At 37.5% G+C, this 18,905-nt stretch overlaps 1 protein-coding gene across 1 annotated transcript in view; it reads left to right on the top strand.

The window, feature by feature from the left end:
- BABAM2 (BRISC and BRCA1 A complex member 2) overlaps positions 1–18,905 on the top strand; it is a 178,351-nt gene that overhangs the window by 79,728 nt on the left and 79,718 nt on the right. The window contains exon 7 of the mRNA XM_054196545.1: positions 16,247–16,356. Coding sequence (XP_054052520.1) covers positions 16,247–16,356 — 110 coding nt within the window. The remainder of the gene's footprint in view (positions 1–16,246; positions 16,357–18,905) is intronic.

Raw genomic sequence — 18,905 nt, 5'->3', positions numbered from 1 at the left:
AGCAGTAAGAGAAGACCTCACCTGCTTTGTTCAAGGAGTACATTATAGCCTGATGAAAGTTAGAAATGGCTGTGCCCACTCTGTCCTCTTCCCCTAACAGCTCTCCAGTGTTTCTGTTTCCAGAGGCAATTTCAACTGAGGAAGAATAATGTAAAGTCTAATCTCCCCACACGAGGAGTGCGGTTTTTACAGACTTTGAACCTTTACAGTTCAGACTTACCTCCTGCCCTGTTTTTAACCTTCCAATAAATCAAGGCAACATTTCGTCTTAAGCTGTTTTCTCAGAAAGGGAGGGGAAGACTTTTTCAGAGGAGCTATAGAAACAGCAGTCACTTCATTGTCAGTCTTGCGTCTCCACTTTCTAGGCTTACTGAACCTTACGTACAGCTTCTCATGGACTTGCTGCAAGTGCCCGTCATAGTCATCTCAGCCATCTCTCTGCCGGTACAGCAACATAGACTTCCATCTTTCCTTCTCAAGAATGGCTTTTCAATTGGAAATAAGAGCCTCTAGAAGGAATGGAGTACTGCTGACATCCTCTGAACACATTTCCACAAAGGAATTCGTAGTACATTTTCACGTCAAGGGTTTTCCTACCATATTTCAGAATTTCAGATAAATCACATTGTTCGTTTAGCTGTAATTTTAGCTTAGTTTCATAAGGAAATGAGGCATCAGTGATTATATTGTCAGTGTGTGTCTGTTCTGTTCTCCCCTTTTCTAAAATAACTGTACCTCGCATATCAGTATCTTCCAGAGTGAAACGGGCTATGGCAAAGAATGCCCTTCAGTTAGTTCCTTTTCTTGTTCTAAGATAATTTGTCATGAGAGCTATAAAAAGTGAGTTAATTACAATACAAAGCAAACAAACATTAGGAAAAAACTTGGGATGTTTAGTTTTGTCTCTGGACTTTCCTGGTATCTTTATACATCTGCCTTCCAGATAGTAAAGACTTATAAAAGGGACTGCTCCTCTTTTAACAATAGAGCATCAAACACGTGGTTGCCACAAAACCAGTTATTACAGTGCAACTAATAATTATAGTAATCTTGTGAAGATTAAAGTTTTAATGTAAAGCATTTTGGAAACCAATTTCATAGATATGAAAATACCTGCAGAGAATATTTCTTAATGTGGGAACACTCCATCCTCGATTAATGCAGTGAGGTTTAAACTGCTCTCAGAATTAATGAAATAAAAGGTCTGGGGGAAGAAAATAGATACAAATCTGTAGGTGTTGACTAGTCCTAGTGGAAAAGGATATCTGTTCTATATTTATTAAAAACAAACAAACAGACAGTTACCATAAGTGCATATGTTTGGACACAGGGTAGCCTTAAGACAAACTGGTGTCGAGTAAGTGCAGTTGTTCTGAGTAAAAACCGGTAAGTCACCAGCTCGTATTTCAGGCTGAAGGGACTCAAGCAGTTGAAGCTTCTCATGCCAGAAAGATCAGATATGCTATGGAAACTTAAAAAAAACAACCAAAACACCCAACAAAACAAGACCCACCCACCCACCCCCAACCTCCAACCAAACGAAACCCCCCATCTTTATGAAGTCCTTTTGTTAGTTTAGAATAGCGAGGAATTGAATGTGGAGGAGGATAAAAGGAAATGGCATAACTTCTTTAGAGAAGAGAATGAAAATATTGAAAGTTTCCTTTTACACAAGTGTAAATATTGCCATGAATAAAATTAGGAAAGTGTTAAAGCCCAGCTAAAAAGCTATTTCAGAAGTAGACCTGTTGGAAAACTGGAAGACTCTAGAAGTTTTCATATTGATTGACTTAGACTATAGGGGCTAAAAAGCATGTGCTCACAGGGCGCCAGGACAATGGTTATTTCCAAAGAATATTTAACATTCTATTTAATATTACCCAAAGAGTCTGGGGACCTATCAAGAGAACTGAAGGCTTGATCTAGACAGAGCTTTCTGGACACTGCTCAGGTGCCAAGTATAAGTAAAGGGAGGAGTAGCTTCTGTTGTGGACCAAGCAGTTAATGATGCTGTATGAGAGGGAAAGTCTCGAGTTTCTGAGTTAATGGTAAGTTCGTGTTCATGACATGAGTAACTGTCTGGACTGAAAGGTCAGAACCGGGAAGACTGTAGTATGGATCCCAAATGAAGCAACGAAAAAGGGAGGGGATAGAAGGATCTTCAGTTCTGTTTCATTTAAGCTAATTACTGCAATGACCATCTGGTAACTAGAGTGTAACTTTTAAGAGAACCTGTATACATACATATGCGTATGTGCACCTGCATATGGCATGGGTATATCTAAGGAGCTTATCATCGTGATGATAATGTTGTGCAAAGGAAGGTAAAGACTAATAAATTGGCATAAATTTCTGTTGAAATATTACCTTTTAACGTACTCGGCTGTGGGGCACTTTACCATGGGTTGCAGTTAGTGCTATTTCTTGAATTGTTTGAAACTAATCTAAGCAAAGCACTATACATCTTATTGTAGCAAACAGCTACACCTTTGGCAGAAGTACCCAACAAAACTAAAACTGAAGATCCATTCCGGGCATATGAGCTTTATTAAAATTATAAAATTAAAACAGTCTGAGTTAAGGTTGTATTTCTAGTTAAAGACTGACTTGTTTTCCTGGATTTACTGTTTTCAGTGATGCTAGGGTTACAGTGACATTTATTGGATTTGAAGCCTAGGTGTAAGTATCGAGTGTAACCATAAATTTATAACAATTTGAAATAAATCATTAAATTGACAATTTCTCCTTTCTTTTGCAAATATCAATGAAAATGCAGATAGAATTATTTGAAGAAGTCAGGCCTATTATAATTTTCACTTAATCATGAGTTGTTATACTGCTAATGAACTGCACATAACAGAAACATATGGCTATCGCTTCGCTAGCAGAATTTTTGTTTAATCCATGGCTATATAGTCTGCAGTACTGTGAAGTTAATATAAAAGAAGGTCCGACGCGTGCATAGCTGTAAAATAAAAGTCAGATGGTGTTGGATTTCAGTGTCGATGCCTAGCAGTTCCTTTCATTGTGATGACAAAAAAAGAAAATACTCACATGCTCCATGGATAGCTCCCAATTTTTTTGTTGAAATACACAGCCTATTTCTGTTAGTACGTTCACAGTTTTACTTGGTACATTTTCATATTCCCCAACACTTTACAAGACCTTACATTAGAACTTTTTCTGGGATTCCCTGTGTGATGTTGTTTCATTGTATGCTATTTCAGTTATCATTCCTACAAAGAGTCAGAGTCTCCTGTTAGAAATTAGAACCACAAACTAGTGGCAAATAAGTTCTTTTGGTTTATGTATTCAGTCTTAATTAGAGTGGGATTTTAGACAGCTTTCTCTCATGACTAAAAGCAGTGTTTTTCAACCTTTTTGTTTAAAGCTAGATGTGAAATCTAGCTTAAAATATATTCATCAGCCCTTCTCATTCCATAGTATTTTTTTATATTTCCAAAGGTAGTAGGAATTGAGGTATTGGGTGTTTGGGGGGGCTGGAGCAGAGTGTGATATAGGTGGTTTTCTTCTGTGACTGCTGTGGAGGGTCAGCAAACAAAGTGAAAACAGTGTGCCAGAAAATCAACTATTCTTAATATTTAGAAAATAGCAAGATAGGATAGGCTTCTAACATTATATTTGGACCCCAGAAGTAAAAGATGAGACACATTTTATTTCTGGATAAACAACATAAAGTAAAAAAATGAATTTTGCACATGAGATATCAAGACAGTAGAAGCAATTTTACATAGGTTTGCAAAAAGCAAGCTGCTGATGGTGGAAAGATTAATTAGAAAAATTGACCTGACTTTGGCAATTTTAGAGAATTCCCAGAATGCGTGTGACTGGAATCTTCCCTCTCCCTTGATCCTTAAAATGCTTTTGACTACAATTTTGTGACTGATAAACACAACTTATTTTTAAGTGACTTCTTAGTAGAAAAGGCGTGATAGTTTTGGACTTGCAGCTTGCTAATGTACATAGCAGACTAAATATTGCTGTTTAACATCTCTGGTTTTAATCTGGTTTATTACAATGACATCCTAAGTATTGGCTTCTCAGGTTTTTAGCTGGCAGTTACTTTTGTTTTCTTATGCTATTTTATTTTAAAAATTATTTCCAAATCTGCACTTTTAGTAAGCTCTTTTTAAAATTCTTAATATTTTGTCCTCAAAGACGTGTCATAGTGGGGTCCCACTAGAGGTGTATATATACGACGTAAACAAAGACTACGTTCTTTTGAAACTGATGCCTCTAGGGGAACTGAGGTTCGTGAAGAAGTGGAGAGTAGAAGAGTTACCGTTGTCTGTCTGTGCACTCTAACTGTTCATACCAGCAGGGTGGAACCCAGGCAATAACAATCCAGCACATCCCATCACGTGTGAAGTTTGGACATCAAACTTGCATTATGTCAGAAAACTTCCGAAAAGAATGTAGCCTTTAATTTCTTAAATTTACAGTTTCAAAGAAGGGTAGGGGGGAGGGAGGAAGGAAAAAAAAAAAAAATCTATCACATGCTCTCTCCTATAGGACAGGATAAGAAACTTCATGTTCAAACTCTGCTGTCGTGATCAAAGTCTTGCTTGTGTGTGATGACATCATCCTCCTTGCCAAAGAACGTACTGCTCAGTTTTATCAATAAAAAGCTGAATATCTGACAGAGAACAGAGGGTATTCTGCTCTCTTGATTTGCGCATGCGGAGATGCTGTGCTGAAGCCTTTGAGCATATACAAGTGATTTTGGGCCTTGTGAGAGCATTAAAAGTTGGATTAGACTTACAGAAAATTATCCCTTGAACCTTTGAACAGATGATATAAGAAAGCGTCGGGAAAGACTTTGAAAATTCAAGGGCAGTATCAGTATCAGTGGCCTTTGAACCCACATCTTCTTCATTAAAGTACAGCTCCAGGTGCTGTAAAAGAGTTTAACAATACATCTCCAAATCCTTTATCCCAAGTTGGTGATGGATGCACTAATGGAACAGATAGGGGAAAAGATCTGGTGATCTTTTCTGAGTCAATAATCAGGAAAATCACAGTGATAGTCTTTTATCTGGAAATATGTGATGTATTATTTTAGCAACTACCACTTTAATTCATTGGGACCACATCTGAGCTGGACACCCCGTGTTTCAGGCACTGTCTTGAGCAAGGTAAACAACAACAGATGAGTCAACCTGAACCTGGGCAGTATGCTGAAGCACAAGAGTTACTGTCTCATACTCTTAAGTTCCAGAGACCTCTCTCAACACAGAATGTCACAGAGCGTGACTTGTCTGTTGTGTATAAAACAGGCTGAATGTGAATTTTTCTTCACATTATGCACCCAATTTACATACCAGTACTGATGTGAACTCAGAACGACCGATGTTGTAATAATTTTTCACTAATACAGCTTTTATCCCTCAATTCCAGCATCCTGCTTACCACCTGTAGCAGGATCCACCTTCATACAAATGCGAGGAATAAAAGCTATGTTCCTCTTCTTATTGGAAGAACTCTTTTTAGTTTTATTTTTTTTTGCAGTAATGGCTTCTTACTCGTCATGGCATCTGTACACGTATACACTTGTGTGTGTGATTACACCAAACATGTTGTTTGTGGGAATGATGAATGTTTGTAAACAGGGCTCAAGAGGACAGGATGCTCTGACTTGCGTATTCTTTTTAGGAAGCAGAAAATGCCCCACACAGATGCATACTCTCATTTTTAAGATCCTCTAGATGTAAATGTAATAATGGGACAAAGAGATAATAGAATTATCTCAAGAAGAAATGTATTACATACTTGAACTGAGAATGCATAATTAACAGTTTGTGAATCGAAAGTACTCTGGACTTTAATAAGAAACACTCCTGTTATTCTTAGGGAACAGCAATTGACTAAACAACACATAGCAGTTAATACTTTTCATATTTACACCTTCTTTTAAAAGAAAATATTCCGTATTTTTAAATCAGGTCAGCAATGCTAAGCTGCAATGGTGAGAGAGCACTGAGCAAGTGTAACTTTGCTTGTTTTTGCCTTACACTTTGATTATTCTCTTCTTCATCTGTGAAATCTTGTTGGTAATTCGTGGTTCACTGGAGATCTGTCTCGGAATATGGTTTTACTCCAGCATTCTTGTTGTGACCCATGTAATCTATAGTATTTCTGATTCTGCAGAGATATTCACTGAACCAGGAATATATAAGAATATTGGAGAGCGGGGGGAGGAAGAAGCTTTTATTAAAAAGTTGGATTGACTTTAAAAAAAATAAACACTTTTGCTGACTTCCAAACACAACATGGTTACAGAAATACTAATCATAGATGTCTTTTCTTTCATTGTATTTTAACTTTTATTCTTTTTTTTCTTGTGAGATTTATTTATCGTATCACTGAGTCATTTCATTATCTTTAAAAAAATACTCTTGTTAGTGTCGTGCTGTCATTCTAAGACTTAGCTCTGTACCTGGGATCCTTGCTTGCACAAATACATTATTCTTCCCAAATAGAATTGTTATGTCTGAATCTTCTTTCAGTCCTGAGCCCTGTATACTAATCTATTATGTTTGTTTTGTCAATTTACGTATATAAAATATAAATATCCGTGTATAGAAAAACTGTATTTATTTAGAAAGTCTAGAAAGTTGGCTTGGCAGGAAAATTATTTTATTTCAAACTGTATTAATGATCTGTTAGTACTGTAGTTAAGTACTCGGGCATTTATTATCAGATCTTCTTTTCCACTGGACGTGAGATGACTGCTCTTTGGCCTCTGCAATGACATTACTATTTTTAAAGAGATGGGAAATCAGTAAAATGGGGGAGAAGAATGCAAATACTGCTTTCTGAATGAATTATAGTCCAGTTATCTGAAGAGGTGGCTGGAGAGATTTGAGTCTCGGTGAAATCCTAGTGAAGGATTTGAATTCCAAGTTGTGTGTGTCCCCCGATCTTTATCTGTGAAAGCAAGCTTAAAAACCGGGCTCACATTAAAAAGTGGATCATAACTACATGTTGTGGAAGCAGCTTGATAGCTTTGGGAGATTTATAAGAAAGAGACTACATGAAGGTGACCTGTCATAAGTCACCTAAATGGAAACTATTTTGTGTTTTATTTTTATTTCTATTTGTTTGTTTCTGAGAGCATTGGAAGTGTATTTTTTATATTTGGAAATATTATAAATGCACTTTCAGTTGTTTCGAGTAATTCAGGCTATATATATGTGTACACACAGAAAAAAGTTGTCTCATGGTCTTTGAACAGGAGGGCCCTTTAAGGATGGCTACTGATCTGCATTCTTAGGTCCCAGTACAGTTCTTCTCAGTATTCAAAAGTATAAAAAGTAGATAGGAGTGCAGAGGTAAGTGCAAAGTAAATGTCTTTTCCTGACTGTTGTTAACAAGAAAATACCTTGGCACATGGCACGGTACTACAGAGAGTGCCTGAACGCTAATAGTCCTGGAATTAATTATATCACTACATCATAAATCCTGAATCATTCTCAAATGAAAATCTTAAATAGCAAACATCTGAGACACTGGTGAAAAGGAGTCCTCTGTGCACTGAAAACATATACACAAATGTAAATACATACAACTGTGAACGTAGTGTTTGTCTGGAATCCACGTCTGCGACTAATCTGCAAAGCCCAGATGAACAAAGCAAAGCTGCCTCATTCTTTGCTCTCTCTGCTTTGCTGTCCCTGGTTGATTCCTGATTTAAGATGCTGGTGTTATTAGTCCAGGTATTCATTTTAATATTACTTGTCCTTTGCTTGCTGTTTACCCATAACTTTCTAACATGACTTTTTAAGGAACTCAGACCTTGTTTACTATATATAAAACCTTTTTTTAAAAAAGTCCATCATTGTTTACAACCAGCCTTTAAAGATTCATTTATCTAGGATATATGCTTGTAAAGAAGGCATTTAAATTTTCAGTCTTATGCTTTTAACCAGATTCTCACGCAGTTGGTCGGGTTGTGCTGTCCTTTATTTTACCAGTAGCATCACTGATGCCAGCAAAGTAGCATATTGTGGTGTTTGTTGGTAGAAGAAATAAGATCCTGATTTTCAAGAACCATTTTTGTGGTGCTGTTGGTTTAGGGACAAAAAGTTGTTTGCCAAGATATGGCAGTATTGGCTCGGTCTGAGTGCATGCAACTGCTGCTCACTGTTTAAAGATAAGCAGGGTGATGGCTATAAAAACTAAGCTTTGGAGTCTCCAAACACTCTGTTCATCCCATTATCAGCTGGTGGTGGCAGAAGCAGGTTCTTCTGTCAGCCTCAAGGTGCTTTGCTGGAGGTTGTAGGAAGGATAGTGGTGTTGGAATCTCCTTCCTGCCTACAAAACTTCATCAGAGTAATAGTGGGGGGGGTCTTTCAGGTTGACCTACTGTTTTTAATGGTGAAAGTGTAGTGTTTTATTATAACTTATCTGGTCTCCTTAGAAATCAGGTTAGAAGTAAATAAACCAAAAACTAAGCACTCCTCTGTAGCCTTGGATAAATTGAGATCCTAGGAAACAAAAGCACTGTTTTGTGAATGTATGGAAAAATAAGGTCTGAGTTTACCTCCCGGCAATCTAGATTCCTAATATTTCTCCCTGTTTTGTGTTAATTTTATTCTAATTCACTTGCTGATACATTCCAAACTATGCAAATGTTGTTTTTTAATCTTAATTTAATCTGAATGTGATACCTGATATTGGAGTAGGTAGAGCTAATGTTCTTATACTTAAGTTTCACTGAATTAATTGAAATTTAAGATCACAAGCATCTTGCATATCAGTCTCTTTTAAAAATATAAAATATCCCCTACTGTAGTGTCACTAAAACATACCTAATAAACACAGTTGTTCAGCGAGGACTTCGATTCAGTCAATATGGTGGAATGATTGTCGCTTGCAAATGTATTTTGTATTTCTTGCATATAAAATGAATATGTAGAAACACTTAACTCGAAATATTCAGAAATACTAATTTTAGACTGTGACACACCTAGATAATTTATTTCAAATTTGATTGCCAACTTTACCAAAACATGTTTTTGACCTTTGAAGAAATTTGTGTTATTTTCTAAGATTGTGTTTTTCAGACCTAAGCAAACATTATTGTTGTGGTGAAAGTGTCACTACAACTTTTTCTGCTGTCAAATTAATTTTTATCCACTTAAGTGACATTAATCTTGAAAGTTCTGAATCTAGCGTGTATTTTCATGGACAAGAATGTTATTCTTTCTTTTTAACCATTTGGTTTTTCTTATGCTTTTCCTAACAGCATTTTTTACCCGACTCTGACAGTCATCATATTGTGAAGGTAGTGGTAAATTACCATGACCCTAGTAAAAGAAAACGATACGGGCAAAACAAATCTTAAGCTTTTGTCTTAGAGAAGCACAATATATTTATATGTAAAAGTCTGAAACAAAACAAAATAAAACCCCAACAATGACATCGAAAAAACCAAAATGCTGGGATGTTACTCACACATAAAGAAAATACCGTTTGTTTTCACGTTTTTTTTATCAATGCCCAGTAGTATACTTGGAGGTCTTGCTGATACTTTTTTACTACTTAGTAGATATTTATTTCTTTTATTTTGTTTTCATGGAGAAAACACAGTATATTGTCCTAGAAGCTTACTCTTCAGATTCTGCACAGTTGTCCCCAGCCTACAATTTTTCACGTAACTTTTAAAATAGGAATTACGGTGGGCTCAAATGCACTCTTTGCCCAGGCTGAGTGAGGCGAGTGTTTTGCTGCGTTACCTTGGGAGAAGGGCTGTGTTTGGAACTCCGCGATGCCGTGGGCAGTGCACGCGAGGTAACTGCCTTTGTTTTCATTAAAGATCCTATTTAAAGAATCAGCGCTCCTTGATCAGACCTGGTGAGTTTCCTGGAAGACAGGAGAAAGAATTTCCTGGAATAATTACATATTCTCCCTAGAGTGATGCAGATTTCTCAGTCTCATTTGCCACTTTGCATTCCTTCGCCTGCTTTCCCCTAGGGTGTTTTGTTATTTTTTTTTAAAAACATTAGATGTAAGAAAGGTTGGGAGAATGTGTAACTGCTTGTATCAAAGCTGGCTAGTGAAACTGCTACGCAGTAAGAGTACGAGTTGCTCGTGCTTTATTTGACAGTTGTTTTTCACGTTATTGCACGCTGTCCTTTGGAGGGAAAAGGCCAAACTTTGCTAACCGTTGTGATGCAAGTAGTCCATTAGTCTCTGGTGCAATTCACATTTCAGCTACAAAAGCAAACTCTGTTGCGCACTTCTCTGATCAGTTGTTAATAATTATGGCTCCATTGCAGGTATGTATTATGCCAAATTACATGGGTTAAGTTTGACCCTAAGATAAATTACCTTTCTGAATGCATGTTATTCTCATGCGTTTCTCCCCTGGAGACCTTTTTTCTCTAGTAAGGATCCTGAAATATAAATTTCACACTCAACTTCAGTGAAAGTGACTGGCTTGGTAGGGCTGAGGGGTACCGCAAGTCACAAGTCAAGTAAGTGTCTGTTAAGGCTGCCACTTGTCATAAGCCGGCTGCGGATGCTAAGATGAATGCCTCCCAAGTCCTCTGTGTCCTCATCTATATTCTGCCTTTGTATTCCACCTTACCCCCCATCTCCATCATATCATGCAAGTTGTAAATTGAGTTTATCCTTCACTTATTATTTTAAGCAATCCCTTCTCCCCCTTTGCTAGATATTTACATCCCCTCAATTACAGTTATATGACAAAGACAATTACTGAGCAGTTGCGAGAGCGGAGAGGTCAGGAACCTCCAGGAAGAGGCAGGAATGATCAGCTGGGGCTGGGAACCTCCTGAAGCAGATTGGGCATGACCATACAGTTTAGAGGCTTCTGCAACATCAGTCGTCTGCGTGGCACCTCCTTACCCAAAGGAACATCCAGTAGGTTGAACAGTTTGTGTGCTCTTCCTTACCTCACTTTTATCCACAAACCAATTGCTGTTTGTACTTATAGTACAAACTTAACAGCCCTACCAGGAGCCCTGCTCCTTCATCTCATTTTCTACCATCCCCCAGGCCAGAAGCTGCTTGTCCTCCCCAGAGCGTGCTGATACTCTTCCAGCACATCCTTTCCCATCCTTTCTACCAAATTCTATATTTCTTTTCCTCTCATTCTTGCTTTACAGTTAATGTCACTAAACTGGATTCTTAATCCCAGGTCCTCGATTAATATGTCAGCCCATTGTGGGGTCTTTTCCCCGAGTCTCGTGCCCCCTACCTCTCGAGGCTTCCATGGAGAGGCAGGTCCTGCCACTGCCTGGGACAAGCCTGCAGTCGCTTACCACTGTTGCTGTTCTGTGCAGGGAATCACTGCCAAATACAGAAATGCCTCCTCTTGAAAGAATACTGGAATCAGAAGTTGTAAGGTGATTCTTTGCTGATAACGAAGAAAAGGTAATAACTGATTTTCCAGAGTCTGCATCTTTAAGGAAAAGGAACCGTAATGTACAACTTGGTTGGACTCCAGGCACAAGAGGAAATGGGTTATAGCAGTTGTGACTGTGCGGAGCAGATGTTTTGGTTGGACTGGCTATCAACCATCTGACTCATAATAAATTGTCAGTTCCAGTAAATTCCCAGTTTTCAATTACAGTAGGTAGGATACGAGAAAACAATGCCGTTTGGATGTTGTATTTAAAGTGGTTTTGATGATAACTTTCATAAACAACCCATACTAACTTTGTGAAAAGATTAAGTATTTTGCAAAGGGAGCAGCTGTAAACATTGAAGCATGCACTTGAATGTAAATTTAGACTGATATGAATGAAAACTAACAAATGGTTGTTTAGACAGTGCTGATGCAACTAGAAGTAGTTTTACTTTGAAGTCGTGTGGTACCTGAAGCCTTTTCCTGGAGCTTTTTGGGGAAAAAACTTTCTAAATGCCTTCAGACTTCCATTTTCATTTGGTCTGTGCTGCATTTGTATTTTCATATGGCCTTTTGTGCTTGAGTTTCATAAATACATAATTTCATCCACAGTGGCAAAGTAGACAAAGGGTAAATTAGAATAAAACACCATGAGCTTTCTCTTTATGCTTTTCTTTGTGAAAAGTTTTATTTATTCTTGTAAGTTGTTGCTAGGAGGTGTCTGCAATAGAAAAAAAAGCCAATGGGTTGAAAATCTTTAGGGTGGGGTGGGTTTTTTTTGTTTTCTCACCACATTGCCTTACTATGTATATTCTGCATTTCCACAGCACTTTGGAGGCTTACTTAAGGATCAGTCCACACTGTCCGAAGTATTCTGTAAACATAGGAAACTCGTTGCAGTTCATGAGAAAGAAAAGTATTTATTTTCAGTGTGAAATGATGTATCCTTTTTTTTTTTTACGTTTCATTTGAACTTGCATTTTCTTAGATGAGGAAAAGATTATTTTTTTTTAAAGAAATACATGATAGCGAGATGGCAGAAAGACACCATGAAAATCTGTGTTGGATCTTTTACATTGCAGTACGCTAGAGGGGTTTTTTTAACAATCAAGCATGAGACTGTTGTGGAAAAACTAATAGGTGTGCATTATCACATGCTTAACGAATGATTTCAAACATTTTTACAAACATTCAATTTTAAACCTCAAAATTCCTGTGGCCCAGGATGTGCTCTCCGTTCAGTGGAAGTTCATTTTAATGATACCTTCTGTAGGGTCTTGTGTGGAAAAAGTTCTGTGAGTATAAAATGGTACTTTAATGTGGCAGTTCTAACTTTGGATGCTAACATTTATTGAGAACGGCCATTCTTAATCTTTAAAAAATCAGTTTTTCTTAAATATAATATATTTTTAATAAAATCCTCTGGCATTAAGTGTTGTGAGTTAAATACAAATTATGTGAAGGAACATGGCTACTTAAATACTAAAAAATGCGTTGTGACTTTAGTTCAACAGCCTCTTTTTTTCCTAAAAGGAAATAATATTGCCAAAGCAATTGGATGTCACTCTCTCTTTTGAAGCCAACTGAAAAATAAAAATAGAGGTGATTTTTGCTTTGCTGCTCTGTTTAAATCTGTTGTGTTCTTTGAGAGAAATACACATGCAGAAACGGGAAAGGGGAAGGCACTGCCTGGGCAGAGTTTGATAAGAAGCATTAAAACGGTTAAAACCGTTGCCTTTGGATGCTTTGGTGTAATGGAAGGATCTCAGGCCCTGTTCTGGGGAAATGTCATTGCCTGGTAACATAAGGATCCATCATCTCACCTAGTCAGTAATGGGTTTCTGGAGGGGACCTGGAAATCACTGAAGGAGTTAAGTTGTGACTGGCACAGACAGCATCAAAAAGGTCTATTAGTTGAAAAGCTTTCCACGGTTTATCTATGAGACATGTGGTTTTGGTTTAGTTTTATAAATGGCAGTTGTAAGCATACTGGGGTTGAATGCAGTTCCACTAAGCAGATTCTTGCATAAATAAAAGTCACAAAGTCTGAAAGGAATAAACGGTATGGTGTCGGGTACAAAGGGACTTCATCGTAAATCTGTGGCCACCTGAGCAATAAGATTGAGCAACTTCATGGAGTTACTGCATTAAACCTTTTTAAAACCTACAGGAATGGTGATTTTTTGCATCTTTTTTAAGTTACAGTTTTAATTTCTCAGGTATGTGGGCCAAAAATATGCATCCGTCTGAAAAGTGGTAGTTACAGAAGAATGCCAATTTCTGTACTCAGACTTGCATTGGGCAGTAGCTGTATGAATGTAATGACGTGCTGTTTTGACATCAGTAGTTGCAGCAGTGTTTGTTGTGTGTCATTTTTGTAATGAAAAGTATCACGTCTCAGTTTAGTGCTCTTACTGCACTTACCAACCTATTGCAGCTTAACATGCAAAGATACTGTGATGATTTGTGTTGTTTTGTGGTTTTTTTTTCCCCGGCATAAGTCTTCATGTTAAAGAAGCCACTAGTGAGTGTAGAAAATACAATGTAATGTTACTGTATGGGCTAATGAACGCTGTAGTGGTGCTCACCTAATCTGTTTCAGGATTGGGTTGTTTTTTGCTTTCCTTGTTTTGATTTTCTTTGATCAGCACGCACCTGGATGGTATTCTAGAAACGAGCCTTACGCATGGTGTCAATCTGTGCGTGCACGTCAACTTCAGCACTAATACTAAATGCAAGATTAAATACGTTTGGTTTTGTCCCTGTAGCTTGTAAAATGCATGTAGATTCTATTCTGTAAAAACAAATTATTTGAAAAGAATTACGAACAAAAGAACATGGCCTTGGAAGAACTGTATACGTACATGAGTGAATGTATTATATGTACTTGTCATCTCTTGAAGAATGCCCATTAACATAAAATCTTTTTAATCATTAGCATTACTGCTTAATCGGTCTTAATAGTTCTTTTCATTTGATTGACAATTAGCAAATTAATGTGAAAAAGCCAGTTAATGCCATACTCAGCTTCAGGAGCGAAAGCTGTTCCTTTTTTAAATTTTTTCCTTAATGATGGAAATGTATGAAATGCTGGGGAAAAGGTTGGGGAGGATTGCACTCTTGGGTGTTTTTTCTTGTTGTTTTTCTTGTTGAAAAAGGCTTTGTAATTCGTGCTGGTTCTTCTCCTGTAGATGATAGTGCCATTTGGAAATGTAACACTGAAGGGAACATTGTGGGTCATGAGATTTGTCCGTTGTTGTTACGGACACCGTGTCATATAATCTCATCCATAAACCGATCATACCCTATCAGCAGAGCAGCTAATTTTTGTGCTCAACGCTCGTATGGAGCGTTGTCCTGCAACGTCGGGTTAAAACCATGTTCTGATTTCCAGCCGTAGTGTGCTCATGACCATTTTACAGGCATTTCTAAGAGTACACTTTTCTTTCAGCTGTCAGAAGTGAGCTGCACACCAAGGCAGAATTTAAGAAAACACTGTCAGCTCTGTCTCATTTTTCATCTAAGACAATTAGGCTTTTTTAAGACCCATTCTTCACTGCAGCTTATCACTAAGTTTCTTGGCATGTTGTGTTCTGCACGTAGTAGCTGGTATGCAGCTAGTCTCCCTGGACGTTAACAGTTTCAGTCCTGCCAAAGCTTCAAACGGTGAGAGATTGTCTTCCTGAAACCAGTCAACAGTCACTTTTTTTTTTTTCTTTTGTCCCCAGATAGGGCAGGATCTCCTAACAATGTTTAAGTGGTTTGCATGTTCCTTCCTCACAGCTGCTTGCGGGACAGGGCATACCAGGGCACACTGCACCATGTTGATCGCGCTTTGAGCACATATCTGCTGGGTTATCTATTTCCTCTCGTATTTTTCCAAAACGGATAAAAAACAAATGCATCTTGGCAAGTTGCTATGTACGTATGCACAAACACATTAAAGGACTCCTTTGTGAGCAGCAAGGGGCACCATGTTATTTGCTGTCGATGAAGGTGACTGCCCTGCTAAGTCATTGCTTTCTAACTAGAGGTCAAGAGTTTAAATGCAGTTGTGTGTAGCAGAAATACACTTGTTCCTAATGTATGTGACTTATGAATTGGAGAGATGTCAGGTCCTAACCAGAAACAATTTGTTCTGCCTGATCCCAAAACTGTAGCTGACTGTTCTGTTACGAGGAAAGCTTGAACTGTGAATGCATTAAGATTGACTGTCATGGATTTTTCATGGTATTTATCATGGGTTATTTTTTTTCTTACCATAGTTTTTATAGAGTATGTAGTCTTTGATGAAAGTAATGCATAGGTTTAATTTGCAAGAAACTTGGGGGCAGTGACTTCTAGATAGAAATTTCTGATTGCAAAAACATTTTTCGTCTACAAGAGAAGTAGGAGTTGAGTACAGCAGAAATTTTAGACCATTTACAGTTTTGAAAAATAACAAGTATAAGATCTGTGGTCTTAACTCAGTGATACTATAACATTTAAAAACATTCTTTGACATTTGCATCTGATGTTAGTGTTAAAACAAGAATTCTTAAAAATGAAATCTGCATCTCTGCTGAAATACATAGGTCAGCTAATTGAAGAGCTACACTACTATACGCTTGCTAACACAGAAATTTTATTTTGTTCCTTTAAAGGAAATTAAGCATAGCAGAATATCTTTTAGGTACTAACATAGTTAGAAAGAAGAAATTTGCAACTGATTTGTCAATGGCTACGCCTTAGATTCCTCACTTAAGCATCTCCTAAATAAATTTGTATTTGACTTATAGTTGTTATCTGTAACCTTATAAGTACTCAGTTTATTATTTGCCATTTTATATTTATTATTTTTTTTATGTACAGGATGTGAATGAAGATCCTGGAGAAGATGTCGCGCTTCTGTCCGTTAGTTTTGAGGATGCAGAAGCTACTCAGGTTTTTCCTAAGCTGTATCTCTCCCCGCGTATTGAACAGTGAGTGAGACAGTTGTTTGTTTTTTTTTCTGGAACGTTCATTCTGTTTCATCTCTGAACCTTTCCATTTTTTCCTGAGATACGCGAGATATGTTGGCTAGGTGATAATATGCTATTGCATTAAATTGCATAAAGCCATAATGATTGTGGCAAGCACGTGTATGCTGGAGAAATAACAGATCTTCTTTTGGCTAGTTCTGTATTTATGGCTGGACCACGCGTGGATGAAGAAAAGTCATCACTGGTGACGTTTGATGTTCTTGTAGCATCATAATCCATGCTGATTATGGTCCATGAAAACTATGCTGTGTTTTCTTGTAGCAGTATATTTTGAGTGTCTCCCACAGTACAGCATACTGATAGCTTTTGGGGGGGGGGAATCTTTGATTTCTTTTTCTTTTGGGAAGGTAAGTTCTCTGAATAAGCATAATACATTTGAATAAAGTATTGTTGTAGGTGCTAAAGGACTTTATTAACTGATTTTTAGGAATTTGTAGCTTTGGTAAGCTACTTTTTTCAGGGGAGTATCTGAATATTTCGTTTTAAGATTGTCGAACCTTACCGATCTGTTTACCAGTTGGCAAACAGATTTGCTGAGAAATGAATTTCTACTGCTAAAATGGAAGAGTGAGGATTGGAAATCAGTCTACTTCCGTTAAATTTCTCTTCTTCCATTTCTGGAATTAAGAATGCCTTAATGCTCATCCTTCCTTTCAGTATCTATCTTGTAATGTCTGCTTCAAAAAAGTCACTGCATTAGACTGTTCAGGTATACAACAGTAAAGCTGCTCCAGCGATGCTTTGTTTTTCTGGTTAATACTGCAGTGACTTTCCTTTAAACTGGTGGTGACACTTCTGGGTAGAAAACTAAAGATGGGAAATACAGTCTACCACAATTTTACATGCAACTGAGTGATAAAGTTTGTGTGAGTGAAGGAATGTGGTATCTTGATATTTTGCTCAACAGGGCATTGGTCTGGATAAACTGTTGGATGTGATTTAAAAAACCAAAAACTAAGGTTTCAGTTAGATAAAGGCGTAAGACTTCCCAGATACTTTATTTAAGACAATGTAGGTTGCACATGCACATGCAAACACACACACAATATATTCAGCGGCTTTTATGTTTCCATATTTTTTATCAATTCACTACTTTTGTCAACATTAGATGAGGGAATAGTTGTAGTCAAACATGTAATTATCCTTCCGTGTTCCAAAGGATTCTTCTGCTCAGCTGCTGCTAAAAGCAATCGGGCTGTCACTAGTTCTCATTGTATTTTCAGCTCTAGTCACGTGTTGATTCTTAAGTGCGTTTCAGGCCACCCAGGTATGTCTGTCTAAATGACCCGTGTGCTAATGAAGATACTGCTTATTTTCCCACTTTCAATAATACCTTTAAAAAGATGTTAACCTCTTGATACCAAGCAGAATAGCAATATAAAGGAACACTTTGTCTTCCTGTAAGTATTGCATTTTCTGTGAGTCCTGTAAAGAATGTCTGATCTAGATGTGTGATGTAGAGCCATGTAGCAGAAAGGTATTTGGGTGGTGTTAGTTCATGTCTGACATATTTATGGCTTTGTCATTTATAGCTTATGTAGTCATGTTAAAATCTTGCCAGTAGACCCTGGAGTTCCATGCCACACCTTGTCACGTTATCTGTGGATCAAAGTTGAGATACTTCACTCACATAATTCAGTCTGTCCTCGTGCGTTTGTAAGGTGTTCATCACAGTAGCTAGATACTGGTAACCCATAATGCCAGCGTTGCATGTGAGCTGTTGCACCTTCCTTTGTTCTCCTGGCTACTTTTTTATGTGCCGTGAAAAAATGTATGGGTATGTTTTCGATGTTTGTTCGATTGTGCTTTAATAACAAAAATATAGTTGCCTCTTGTTCTTTCCCAAACCCAATCTCTGCTCTTTTTAGCAGGGGCTGACAGTCCAGATAGTTAACTTCCCAGTGTTGGGAACTGAAGCAACAATGCTTACTTCTTTATACTTTTTGCCAAAAGTACAAAAAGCCTCAAGAAGCCCTGAGGATTAGTTTAATGACTTGAGGACATGGCATGTTACATTTGAATTGTGTTCTGCTTATAAAAGTTCTTTCCTGCTGCTAACAGTAATTGCATCTACAAAAGCCATGTAAGCAAATTACCAGTGTATTTTTTTTTTTTTTTATGCAGCGGACTTTGAGGTGGAGTAAGTAGTAGTTGACAGTTCCTAACATAACATTCCCCAGTACTCAACAAAACAGGAAAAATACCAAATTCCCACAATTATTTTGCTAATACTAAACTCTGTTCACCTTAGGAAGAACGAGCAAACAGGAATAGCATTTTCCTGATGTATGAAAAAAACATTTTCAGATGGAAATGTTTCAGCTTTGCAGAGAAATAAGAGCAAAGGGCCTGTTTGTGTAACGTTAGTTATCTCCTGCTTTCCCAAGAGGTTTCATTGCTTTTGTGCTCTACCATATAAACATGTAGTCCCACATTGCATTTTCTAAAAATGATACATACCCACAGATCTTGTCAGCAAATTTTAGTCT

This window comes from Rissa tridactyla, chromosome 3, assembly GCF_028500815.1.
Source record: "Rissa tridactyla isolate bRisTri1 chromosome 3, bRisTri1.patW.cur.20221130, whole genome shotgun sequence".
Classification (NCBI taxonomy): domain Eukaryota; kingdom Metazoa; phylum Chordata; class Aves; order Charadriiformes; family Laridae; genus Rissa; species Rissa tridactyla.
The sequence above is the reverse complement of the archived record's forward strand: the minus strand, read 5'-3'. Positions and strand labels throughout refer to the sequence as shown.